At 41.2% G+C, this 11,561-nt stretch overlaps 1 protein-coding gene across 2 annotated transcripts in view; it reads left to right on the top strand.

The window, feature by feature from the left end:
- Window positions 1-2,776, top strand: part of ACOX1 (acyl-CoA oxidase 1) — an 832,154-nt gene extending 829,378 nt beyond the window's left edge. For both annotated transcript variants that reach the window (XM_044090502.1, XM_044090501.1), the window contains exon 14: window positions 542-2,776. In XM_044090502.1, the coding sequence (XP_043946437.1) occupies window positions 542-592 (51 nt within the window). In that variant the 3' untranslated portion in view covers window positions 593-2,776. The remainder of the gene's footprint in view (window positions 1-541) is intronic.
- The last annotated feature ends 8,785 nt before the right edge of the window (window positions 2,777-11,561 follow it).

The following is an 11,561-nucleotide window of genomic DNA, read 5'->3' on the forward strand; positions in this document are numbered from 1 at the left end:
CCCCTAGGGCAAAGGTGCACTTAATCCACCACTGGCCAGATGCATTTTTCAGTGAATCTGAGTTTCAATATGTTTTTAATGAATGCAAGTTTTGATGCATTTTTCAATGACTGTGAGTTTCAGGGGTAGAGAGGTTTACTATTTCACATTGTCTGCTCTCAATATGCAATGTTTTGTTTTGTTTAGCAAATGGCCATTTTTTGTGCTATAAAAATTGAAATAACAGTTTTAAACTAAGTCTGAATCTCTGGCATAATTATAAAGGTAAGGAAGAAAATAGTAAGGATCCACACTGACAGGTTTGAACAGTGTTTATGGTAAATGGGGAGACAGTCAAGTAATGTGACACAGGAATGGCTGCGGGTGGGGGGGGGGGTAGCCTCGTCCATTACCCTGCCTAGGGCCCCATTTGACCATAATTTGTCTCTGTTTAAGCCCATTGTTTTTAGAGCTTTGCAAGCATTTAAAGTTGTGTTAGTGACAAAATGTAACTCTAGCTTTCTCACAGTAATACTTTTTCTTATTTTTAATTTGCATTTAGGTTCATGAATCTTACTACAAATATCTGAAGCCACTACAGTCCAAGTTGTGAAGATCTTAATCATGTTCCTTTCTGGATAACACCTTTGCATACCTTCTCTTAGCACCTGCTTGCAAAATGTCTAATTCCAAGTTTATCTAGATTTTAACAAGAGAATGTGAAATCTACTTTTATATTACAAGGTTTTGATCATGCTGTTAGATTTTATAGTTTGTGGTTCCCCATGTCTGTAGTAATGCAGTGTCATAGAGCAGCAATGTTTTTATGGTCATACTGCCCATGAATTGTTTTCTAATAATTCTCAGCCAGTTCTTTAGTTCATTTTCAGTTATATTCTCTTACAGGCATGGTATCGCCATTAAATTTTTAATATTCTGAGCTTATTTCCCCAGCATGTCTGAGACTGCATGCTGTGCTCTCCTGAACTACTGTGCTGTGTACATATTTCCATGTGTCATACAGCTCATGCGTATGTAGGCATACTATGTACTGCAGAGTGTCTTCCCGGCACTTTGCTAAGCTGTGCTGATTTGTGCCCCCAGTGAACCAGTATGTGTTTCTGGAATGCACTTCTTCATTCCAGTCTGCTTTGGCCTGCTGTACATGTGCCCTACTGGAGTATATTGTACCCTTCTCATTCCCTGGAATTAGGCATTCTTTCTTACAGACAGTGACACCATGGTCTATGAGATCATTACTTGGGAATCGGGATCCAGTATCCATAGTGGCCAGCACTGCACAAAGAGCTTTGCTCGCAAAGCACTTTTGTATTTCATTAATTGAGATGAGTGGTATTGTATTGTAACAGGTATTGGAACAATGGAATGACAATTTTGAATGATTTCTGCATCAGGAGCTGATTTTCTTTAAAATAAATGTGTGTGGGTGTGTGTGTGTGTGTGTGTGTGTGTGTGTGTGTGTGTGTGTGTGTGTGTGTGTGTGTGTGTGTGTGTGTGTGCACCCTTTATTTTATCTGAAGACACTCAGATCTGCTACACCCATTAAATTATTGTGTTATTCTTCCTCCTTATGAGGATGTTCAAAATGCAGAATTGTTTTGTCATTGCAGAGTGACTTGAGCCATTGATTTGTTTGATTTTCAGGATCTCTGTTTAATTACTGTCAGTATGCACTGAACTGCTGAGACGTGACTGACAGCTCCTCCTTTATCTTTGTAGGCCACTAAACCAGATTATTACCTTCAACTTTAGTGTTCTGACGGACAGGAGAGAGCATGGGCATAATCTTTTATAGGTGCAGAATTACTTTATCTTCTCTTAGAGAATCTGTACATAGTGAATTCTGGACTGCAGGTCCGCAGCACTTAGAACTTTAGAAATGGTAACTATATTTGCACTTAACATTACAGCACCTGATTGTCAGACCCCATGCTTTTTATTAAGAGCATTTGCCAGCATTTCCCCTGTGGAGAACCAGTGGTGTGTTTTTTGACATTTTTCTCCCACCCAAACAATATTGTGCAGCTGCATCAGTGCAATGTCACTTACGTTTTTGTTTTCATCATTCCTTTCATTTGGTCTACCAGCAGTCATTTGCATTTTAGCCCCGTGATCTTTTTCAGGTCAGTTTATTTAATGATTGTTGAAATGTCAAAGATTGTCATGTATGGTTGTCCATTATAAACTAGTGTATGTTATCCTTTTCTTTATATGTCATATCCCACTTAAATGTATGGAAAAAATGTCTTTGTACCGTTCAAGTCAGTGAAATTTGATAGTTGTTTAGCATCCTAAACAAAAGGGTTAATTTTTTAATCATTTTACAAAGCACTTGAATTTTAATTATTCATTACCTATAGGTGCTGATTAGTGATGGTTGTAACCTTCACTTATAGGTTTTGATTACAGATGGTTATAATCAAAATTGCACAAAAGGACGAGGGATAGAGGAGGGGAGAGAGAGAGAGAGATGCACTGAAATGTATTACTAATGTGAGATTTTCAATTATATTGACACTGTTTTAATAACCTGGAAGCAGTGGTGATCTTTTGTTAGAAGAGATTAAGACATCAGAGGATTGCTGCTATAGTCTTTAAATATGTGTTTAGTTTGAAGATTACAAAAAAACCCTGCCCATTCCTGAATCTTGTTTACTGCTGTTGTTGCGAGATGCCTAACACAACTGAGTTATACACTGCACTTAAGTTTGTGTTTTCATGTTGCTGTGTGCATATGAACACATAATAATCTTTCAAAATAAATTTTTTTATTGTAGCAATTGGAATTTTGTACATTTATTGCACATCAGAATTGGAATAGAAAAGTGTAGTATCGTGTACTTGTTTGGCTTGAAACTGTATGCCTCCAGTGATTTTGTTTCAGAAAATTGTTTATGTATATCATTAATGCACTTGTCTTCTTAAAAATGTGTCTTGTTAAGCCATGCCTTTTCATATTCAGCTTATCACACAGATTATCTTTCACAAACCATCAATTAGAGGTAACCACTGCACTATTTATTTTTTTATCTGGGTAAACATGGGCAACCCTTTTCCCTTCATTCTTTACTGTTTCACGAGATCTTGGTTTGCAGATGTCTGTGATGATTTGTATATTTTCTTGGTTATACCCTTGAGCTCACCCCATGGCTGGAGTCCATGCATATGCCAAACAAGCTACTGTCAGTTCTGCTGGTTTACTCCTTGTTACCGTTAGGAACTTGATAGTCTATGTAGAGATTTCATTTGGAGTGGACTGGTGCACTCTGTGTCCCCCATTGGAATCTGCTGACTGGGTTACTGTCAATGTGTACCTAATATGAAAGACTTAGATTAACTTACCAGTTAACAGATGACTGTAGAAGTGATCACAGGATTATGCTAGTCCCTAGATGCCCACTTAACCAGGGATTAAGCTGGTGAATGGGGTGATTGACACTGGCTAATTAACTGTGTAGAGTTTAATGATGGAGTATAGAGTAATAAGAACCGTTTGACTATTGTAGCATTGATTAAGTTCTAAAATTCAGGCACGTTGTTAGATAGTAAGATAATAACTACACTGATTGCTGAACTTGTGAAGTACAGCAGCCATTGGCATCCTTTTCTTCCCAGCAGTCCTAACACTCTCCACTGCACAGAGCAACACAGGTATTGTACTGATGTTTCTGTGACACGTCCCCTGTTCTTTTCTGCTAAGGACAGTTAAAACTGGGGATAGTTTATTCATCTTGTAAGTAGAACTTCTGCATCTGGCATTTTCTGAAGATGTATATGTATCCTTTCTTATGAAGCAAAATGGTAGCATCTGACTACATAGCCACCATGTCTTAGCTAACCATGCTCAGTTTAAGGACACTTCTGTTTCACATTGCTGAAACGAACTACTCAGTTTTTAATTTGCAGGCATCGGTACATCTGGCCAAAATTATGGGCACCTAATTAACATGAAATTGTACACCTAATAGCATAACTCCTTCAACTAATACCATTGTGGGATACCACTACTCAGAATCACAAATTTTAGAAGTGTAAAAAACAGAAGTGACAAAATGGCCCAAAATTTAAGCAAAGTATTCTTGTTTTCATTAAGTTGTAACAGACCCTGGGAACTATCGCCCCATTAGCCTGACGAGTCTGATATGCAAACCTATGGAATGCATAATCATGGACCTAATAAACAAGGATATAGAATCTCCAAACTCTGGATCCCACACAGTTTGGTTTTGTGAAGGGTAGATCATGCCTACTCAATTTGGTTGACTTCTTTGAGTTAGTCACCAGAGTTGGGGATGAAAGCAAGGTGGTTCATACAGCCTACCTTGAGCTGGCCAAGGCCTTTGATACCATTCCCCACTCGGGAATCATAGAAAAACTCACTAAGCTAGGCATCAACCCCTATATCACTAGTTGGGTTGCAAACTGGCTCAAAGATAAAACCCACAGTGTGAAAGTAGCTGACTGCAAGTCAGACTGCCAACCAATCGTGAGTGGAGTCCTACAGGGTTCGGTCCTGGGTTCTTTCCTGTTTGGTATCTATTTCTCTGAAGTCCAGGCCAACACGAAGGGACTCTGGCTGACAAAGTTTGCAGATGATTGCAAGTTGGGAGCTATTATTAACTCCCCAAGTGATGTTGACATCCTACAGAAAGGCCTCACTGAGACCAACAACTGGTGTCAGAACCATGGCCTTAAGCCCATTGCCAAAAATGTGTCATCATCCCATTTGGGGAAAAACCTGGTTCCCGTGAATTACCACATCGATGGTAGTCTGCTGAACACAGAAGGCATTATAAGAGATCTGGGAACACAGGTTAACATCAACCTTTCTTTTGACCACCACGTTGCCACTGTGGTCAGAAAGTCCTTCTATGTGGCACAGCTTATTACTAAGGGTTTTGCATCCAGGAAGAAAGAGGTGATTGTCTCCCTCTACTCTTCCCTTATTAGGCCGTTCGTCAAGTACAATGCCCCATTTGGCATGTACCTCACTAGACACCTGCAACAACTGGAGAGGCCGCAAAAGTACCTCACAAAGATGATCCTAGGCCTTAAACACTTGTCCTATATGGACAGACTCAAAAAACTCCAACTATTCTGTCTCATATCGCCTACTTAGAGGCGATTTCTGCTTGAGTTGTAAAGCCATGTCTGACTCAGCTCTGCTGGAGGGACAGGTTCATAACCCATAGGCTGCCCATGCTATGGTATAAACTTCCCATACTTGTCAAACACAGCATCTCACTGGCCCTGTTCAAGAGAAATCTTGATGAGTGGATGGGAAATAGAAAATTCACCCCGGGGATCACTCCAGTGACTGTACTCCACAAAGGCACTGGGAACTAAGGTCGGGCGGCACGATGCCAGGGTAATCCTATGGACTAGGCTTGTAAAGGCTCCAGGGCCATTGGCTTAGTACATACCTACAAACCTATATATATATATATATATATGTGTGTATCTATATATATATATATATATATATATATATATATATATATATATATATATATAGATATATATATATATATAAAATATTAATACAAAAATATAGTATCCATTTCAGCACATCACTTTACACCAGCCTTAATTTGTTTTTAAATTCAATTGTAGCACTGCACTTATCTTGCATAACTGCAGCAACAATGGACTATTTTTCCATAAGCTTGTACAAAATCTGCACTTGGTAAAAAAAATAAATAAATAAAAATGCCACCACAGCACCAATTACATTTTATTCCTGATCTAACTTAAACAACATAATGACAGAATACAAAACCTCAAAGCATAAAACACAATCCATTTTCATAAATGTAATTATCCTAACCTCAACTTGTGCACCTTTGAAACTACTGTCTGACACCACTGTTCATGTAGCTTCATAGAAATGATACCCCCATTGTCATCATTGTCTTGTATGTTTCTCTTTTCCTAGAGCTGTATACATCTCCAACCTGATTAAGACTTCTGTTCGAAACCACATGGTGCATTTTACATAGTGAGTTATTCTTTAAGTCTTACTAGTAATGCTTTGTCTTTGCAGTCAGGACATGTAAATTGACATTTGTTCGTTGGAGAATTCCAATAGAAAAGTTCCAAAAGGAGAAGAGCAGAATATCCACATGTGACATGCACATCTATATTTACTGGGACAACTACTAAATCTCATCCATACTTAAAAGAAAAAAAAATAATTGTATTATGCAGTCAGGATAAAGTGAGCACTTTGCTTACCAGATACATTCAACAAAACAAACTACCTGTTGAACCATGCATTCTTTTAAGTTCTGAAATAGGAAACTAGTGTATGCTCTTGTAAAAAGAAACCAGAAGCAAAACACCCTCCAGCACTCACATTATCATATACATTGTTGCATAAGCATCAATCATACACAAGCTGAAGCTCTTAGAGATGTTCATCGTGTTACACTGCTGCAGTCATCACACTTGGGTTATCCTGTCATCAGGCGGTCCCGCAGTCGGCCAGAGTTCCAAAGTCTTGGTCCGATGTAGGTTGCTGTCGCTTCTTCCCTGACGTCAGTGCGCCAGGGGTATATAAGAGGCATCCAACGCCATTTTCTTCAGTCTTTCTTGCAGCGCGGTGCCCAAAGCAGAAGCAGTTCACAAGTGCCGGTCGGCTGTCTCCTGAGATTTTCAAATTGAATTTCAGACCGAAGTCTTCAATAAAGCTAAGTACCCCGTTGGGGAACCTTTTCTTGCCTCAGTCCGATGTCAGAAAAAGTTAACAATTGCATTTCTTGTGGGAAGCAAATACCTCATAAGGACTTTCATTCTTATTGTATTCCTTGCCTGGCCCAGACCACGACGTCACAGGTTGTTGGTTTTGTGCTAGATTTAATAAACAAACTATTAAACGTCGGTTTGATTTTGCCCGACATTACTTTGGTAGGAAATTTAATTATACCATGCCGTCGGAGCAACTGACGACTGGCATGCATAAAAAACGCAAGGATAAGGACAGGCAGCCTAGACCCAAACCAGACTCCGAGGCCTCTGCTGGGCCTGTCGCTGGTTCTCCGGTTTTCAGTGAGGCACCTACGTGGCCCCTGACGACCGCTCATTTAGAACCCCAGACGGCTTCTGATTCCCAAGCGGAGAGTACTAGGCCACCGCAGCCTTCTTCTTTAGGCCCTTCCAACTCCACAGCAGAAGGAGATTCCGGTGCAGTAGAAACGCCTTCAGTTGCAGAAGGTGTCTTCAGACCGACTACACTCACCATTAAATCTTATGCTAAGCTAAAAACTCCTTTAAAAACAAAAAAGACTGTACATCAGTCTCCAGTACAAGGCCCCATGCCTAAGAAACAGATGCTTAAGATGGCTGAAGATTTAATTACCCTAATCAGGGGTTCCCATCCCCCTCCTGATAAAAGGCCAAGACAAGAGGAGGACTATGCTTCCTCTGACCAGCTTTCTATTTCCTCAGATTCTTCAGAGGAACAGGAATACTCTTTTTCCCCTTATGAAGATTCTGATGCTGCTGAAGAGTCTATTCCCTCAGCATCTCCCCCAGAAGACTACTCCTTTGGGGAAACTTTACATACCATGAGGGAACATTTCCACTGGGAAGGCCAGGATTACTCTGATTCTAAGAAAAGGCTCCAAGAGTTCCTTTTACTACCCCAGCACAGACCACTTGCTATCCCCCCCCGTGTTGGACATTGTGGATGATGTTTACTTAGAATCTAGCCTTAACCCAGACTCTCTACCTCCTGTTCCAGCCAAACCAGATACTACAGAGTCCCTGACTCACACAAATTCCTGTATAAAAGCCCTGTTGCTGACCCAGAAACCATTTCCCAGGGTCCCAAAGGGGTTAAAGCCTCTATTGCTAAAAATCCTGTACCATCTGAAAGGGATTCCAGAGCACTAGATAGATGGGGAAAGAAAGTATACACCTCGGCTACTCTAGCTATGAGGGCCTTAAATTGCCAGTTTCACATGCTGAAATATCAGCAATTCCTGATGTCTCAATTAAAACAAAAAATGACCACACATTCAGAGCAGCCTGATTTCAAGGAAATGCAGGATTTGTTGCATGCAGCTGAACAGGTGGGAAAACATACTTTACAATGTGGATTTGATTCATTGGAAGCTTCCTGTAGAGCAGCAGTGACTGGGTCTGTCATGCGTAGACATGCTTGGTTAAAAGAACAGACGCTGACTGATCATGTTAAAGCAAAGTTATTGGATGCACCTTTACAGCAGGATGTTTTATTTGGTGTAAAAGCAGAAGAGGTTTTAAAGAAAATGGAGGATAAGGCAAAATCTATGCAGACGGTCAAGGATTTTTTTACAGGTTCAACCCCCTCATTTCAGTAGAAATTGGCCAACAAAAAACTGGTCCTTTCCAGCTTCTGACAGACCACAGAAGGGCAAATACAGATGCCCAAGGGGCAGAGGCCAGTCACAAGGCCCTTACAAACCTCGCCAATGGGGTGCCGCTACCCAGAAAGGAGGAGAAGACAAGCCCCAAGCTAACAGAAGACAAACACAATGACTCAATCCTCAAACTACCAAGCAAATCTCTCTTGGCAGCTCCCTTGGGAGGAAAATTAGCACTTTTTGCAGACAACTGGCACATCATCACAAAAGACAAATGGGTCCTAAACATTGTCTCACAAGGAAACAGATTCCACTTTCACACCTTTCCAAGGATAAAAGGAATGCCAAACCTGCCACTAAATCAATGGGCAGAGGCACAAAAACAAATTACAGCTCTCATGGACATGAGAGCCATTCAACAGGTACCTACACAGGAGCAAGGACAAGGATTTTACTCAAGACTGTTTCTAGTACCCAGAAAGGACCAAGCCTGGAGACCCATTCTGACCTTTCAATTCTAAACACTTATCTGCAAGTACCCAAATTCAAGATGCTAACACTACAGCAGCTTCTTCCCATGCTGGGCAAGAAGGCTTGGCTAGTAACGTTGGATCTCAAGGAGGCATACCTGCATGTCCCTATCGGACAAAATTGCAGAAGATACCTCTGTTTTATTGCAGGTTCAACCCATTATCAATTCTCTGCACTGCCCTTTGGCTTATCTACTGTGCCCAGGGTCTTCACAAAATGCCTGGCACCAGTAATTGCATACTGCAGACAAAGAGGAATTCAAATATACCCATACCTGGGCGACTGCCTGATTCAAGCAGAAAGCAAGGACATTCTTTTAAAGCATCTGGCATTTGTCAAACACCTTCTAAGGTGCCTAGGGTACACAGTAAACAAAAAGAAATCAAAACTAGTGCCCTCACAGAACATAATATTCCTGGGTGCCAGCTTGAATACAATGGCCCAGATGGCTTATCTCACACCAGACAAGCAACAACAGCTAACTCAATACTTCAGAATGATGGCAACAAAGACCCAACTCCCTGCAAGAAAACTTCTGCAGGCCTTGGGATTCATGGCATCTTGCATACTCCTAATACCATTTGCAAAACTGCATATGAGGAAATTACAATGGTACCTGAAATGCATATGGACTCATTACAGCCACAGCTTGGAAACAATGATACCACTCATTCCCTGCCTTCAACAGGAGTTTCTATGGTGGGCACAGGCATGTCACCTCAACAGGGGTCAGCCTTTTACCTTACCCACAACCAGGCAAACTATAACAACAGATGCATCGGACTATGCCTGGGGAGCACACATGGCAGGACAGCGCATTCAGGGCAAATGGGATACAGATTAAAGGCATCTGCATATCAATCAAAAAGAAATGCTAGCTGTACAGAATGACCTAACAGCTTTCAAGAACCTCTTACATCCAGGACAACTCCTAATAAAGACGGACAATACCACAGTAATGTGGTACATAAACAAGCAAGGGGGCACACACTCCTACCCCCTATGCAGGCAAGCAATGACCTTGTGGAACACGGCACTGACTTACCAAGTTCAACTACAAGCGCAATTCCTGCCAGGAAAGAAAAACACATTGGCAGACGACCTAAGCAGAAACATCATGGATCCCCACGAGTGGAAACAAGATCCACAAGTATTTGCAATGATAACTCAAAAATGGGGATGCCCAGACATAGATCTGTTTGCCAACCCCCAAAACTACCAACTTCAAAAATTTTGCACAAGGACATTCCACCCACTAGCTTGGAAAGTGAACGCCCTCTCATTCAGTTCGAAAACATTAACAATGTATGCCTTTCCTCCACTGCCTCTTCTAGCAAAGGTCCGCTGAAAGTCAGATTTGAGAGGCCACAAATGATACTTATTGCTCCAGACTGGCCACGCCAACACTGGTATCAGCAGGGCTACAGCTACATCAACCGCCTTTCTCAGGGGGGTACCAACCAAGGATATCTTGGAAGCTGCAACTTGGAGTTCAGTGCACACCTTCACCAAACACTATCACTTACCTCTATACTCTAAGACTAGAGCTGGCTTTGCCACTGCAGTTCTGCAGGGCCTACTAGCTTCTCCAAACCCTGTTTAACTCCACCACCCATCCTTAGCTTTGGGATTCAACCCAAGTGTGATGACTGCAGCAGTGTAACACAATGAACATAGTACAGTTTTGTACCTACCATAAATGTAGATGTTCGAGTGTTCACACTGTTGCAGTCCAGGTTACCCTCCATCCCCTCTGAACTAGCTGAACCTTTCTATACCTTTCTATCTCATACAACCTTTGTGGTGTATTTGCTTGTAACTGAAGGTATTCTTTGTATTTTCTTTACATGTTTTATTGGCAGTAATACTGGGGGCATATGACATCTGGGGCAAGAAAAACTGAAGAAAATGACGTTGGATGCCTCTTATATACCCCTGACGCACTGACGTCAGGGAAGAAGCAACAGCAACCAACGCTGGACCAAGACTTTGGAATTCTGGCCGACTGCGGGACCGCCTGACGGCAGGATAACCCAAGTGTGATGACTGCAGCAGTGTGAACACTCGAACATCTACATTTATGGTAGGTACAAAACTGTACTTTCAGACATTCAGAACTGTGAGAGTAAATGCTGAATGAAATGCACAGCTGTCAACCTTTTTTTCCACATCTCTTAACCTTTTAGTGCAAACATCAGGAACAACATCAAAAAATAATTGACAAAGGTACAAAATCAAGGACAGGGTTTAAAGTATAGCTGTTACATACTTTAAAGTTTGCTAGAATGCCATGTATTTTCAGAAGGATATGAAGTCTGAAACTCAGATATGTTATGATTACATTCCTCAAAGATGTGCCAGAAAACCACAGATTTTTATGAGGAACAGACCAAAAATAAAAGGTAACATTAGGGACATCTGTGAATTATGCTGTCATACATCCTCTGGAACCCTGAAAGTCAATACAAGAAAGAAGTTATTGAAATTACTCCCACCACTAATCATGATCCAGTCCTGCAAATGAAACCACGCAGTCCACACAAACACAAACCAGTAACCGACAGTCACTCCATTCCTGGGGTAGAGACCCAGACACAACAGTATAGTATATCTGCTGCTGCTGAGAGCTCCTTTCAACCTGTAAATGAGGCATCATTGGCATATGTGCCAAAAACTTCAATTTGC

The sequence above is a fragment of the Protopterus annectens genome, chromosome 12.part0 (assembly GCF_019279795.1).
Source record: "Protopterus annectens isolate FY-2018-M chromosome 12.part0, PAN1.0, whole genome shotgun sequence".
Lineage (NCBI taxonomy): Eukaryota > Metazoa > Chordata > Ceratodontiformes > Protopteridae > Protopterus > Protopterus annectens.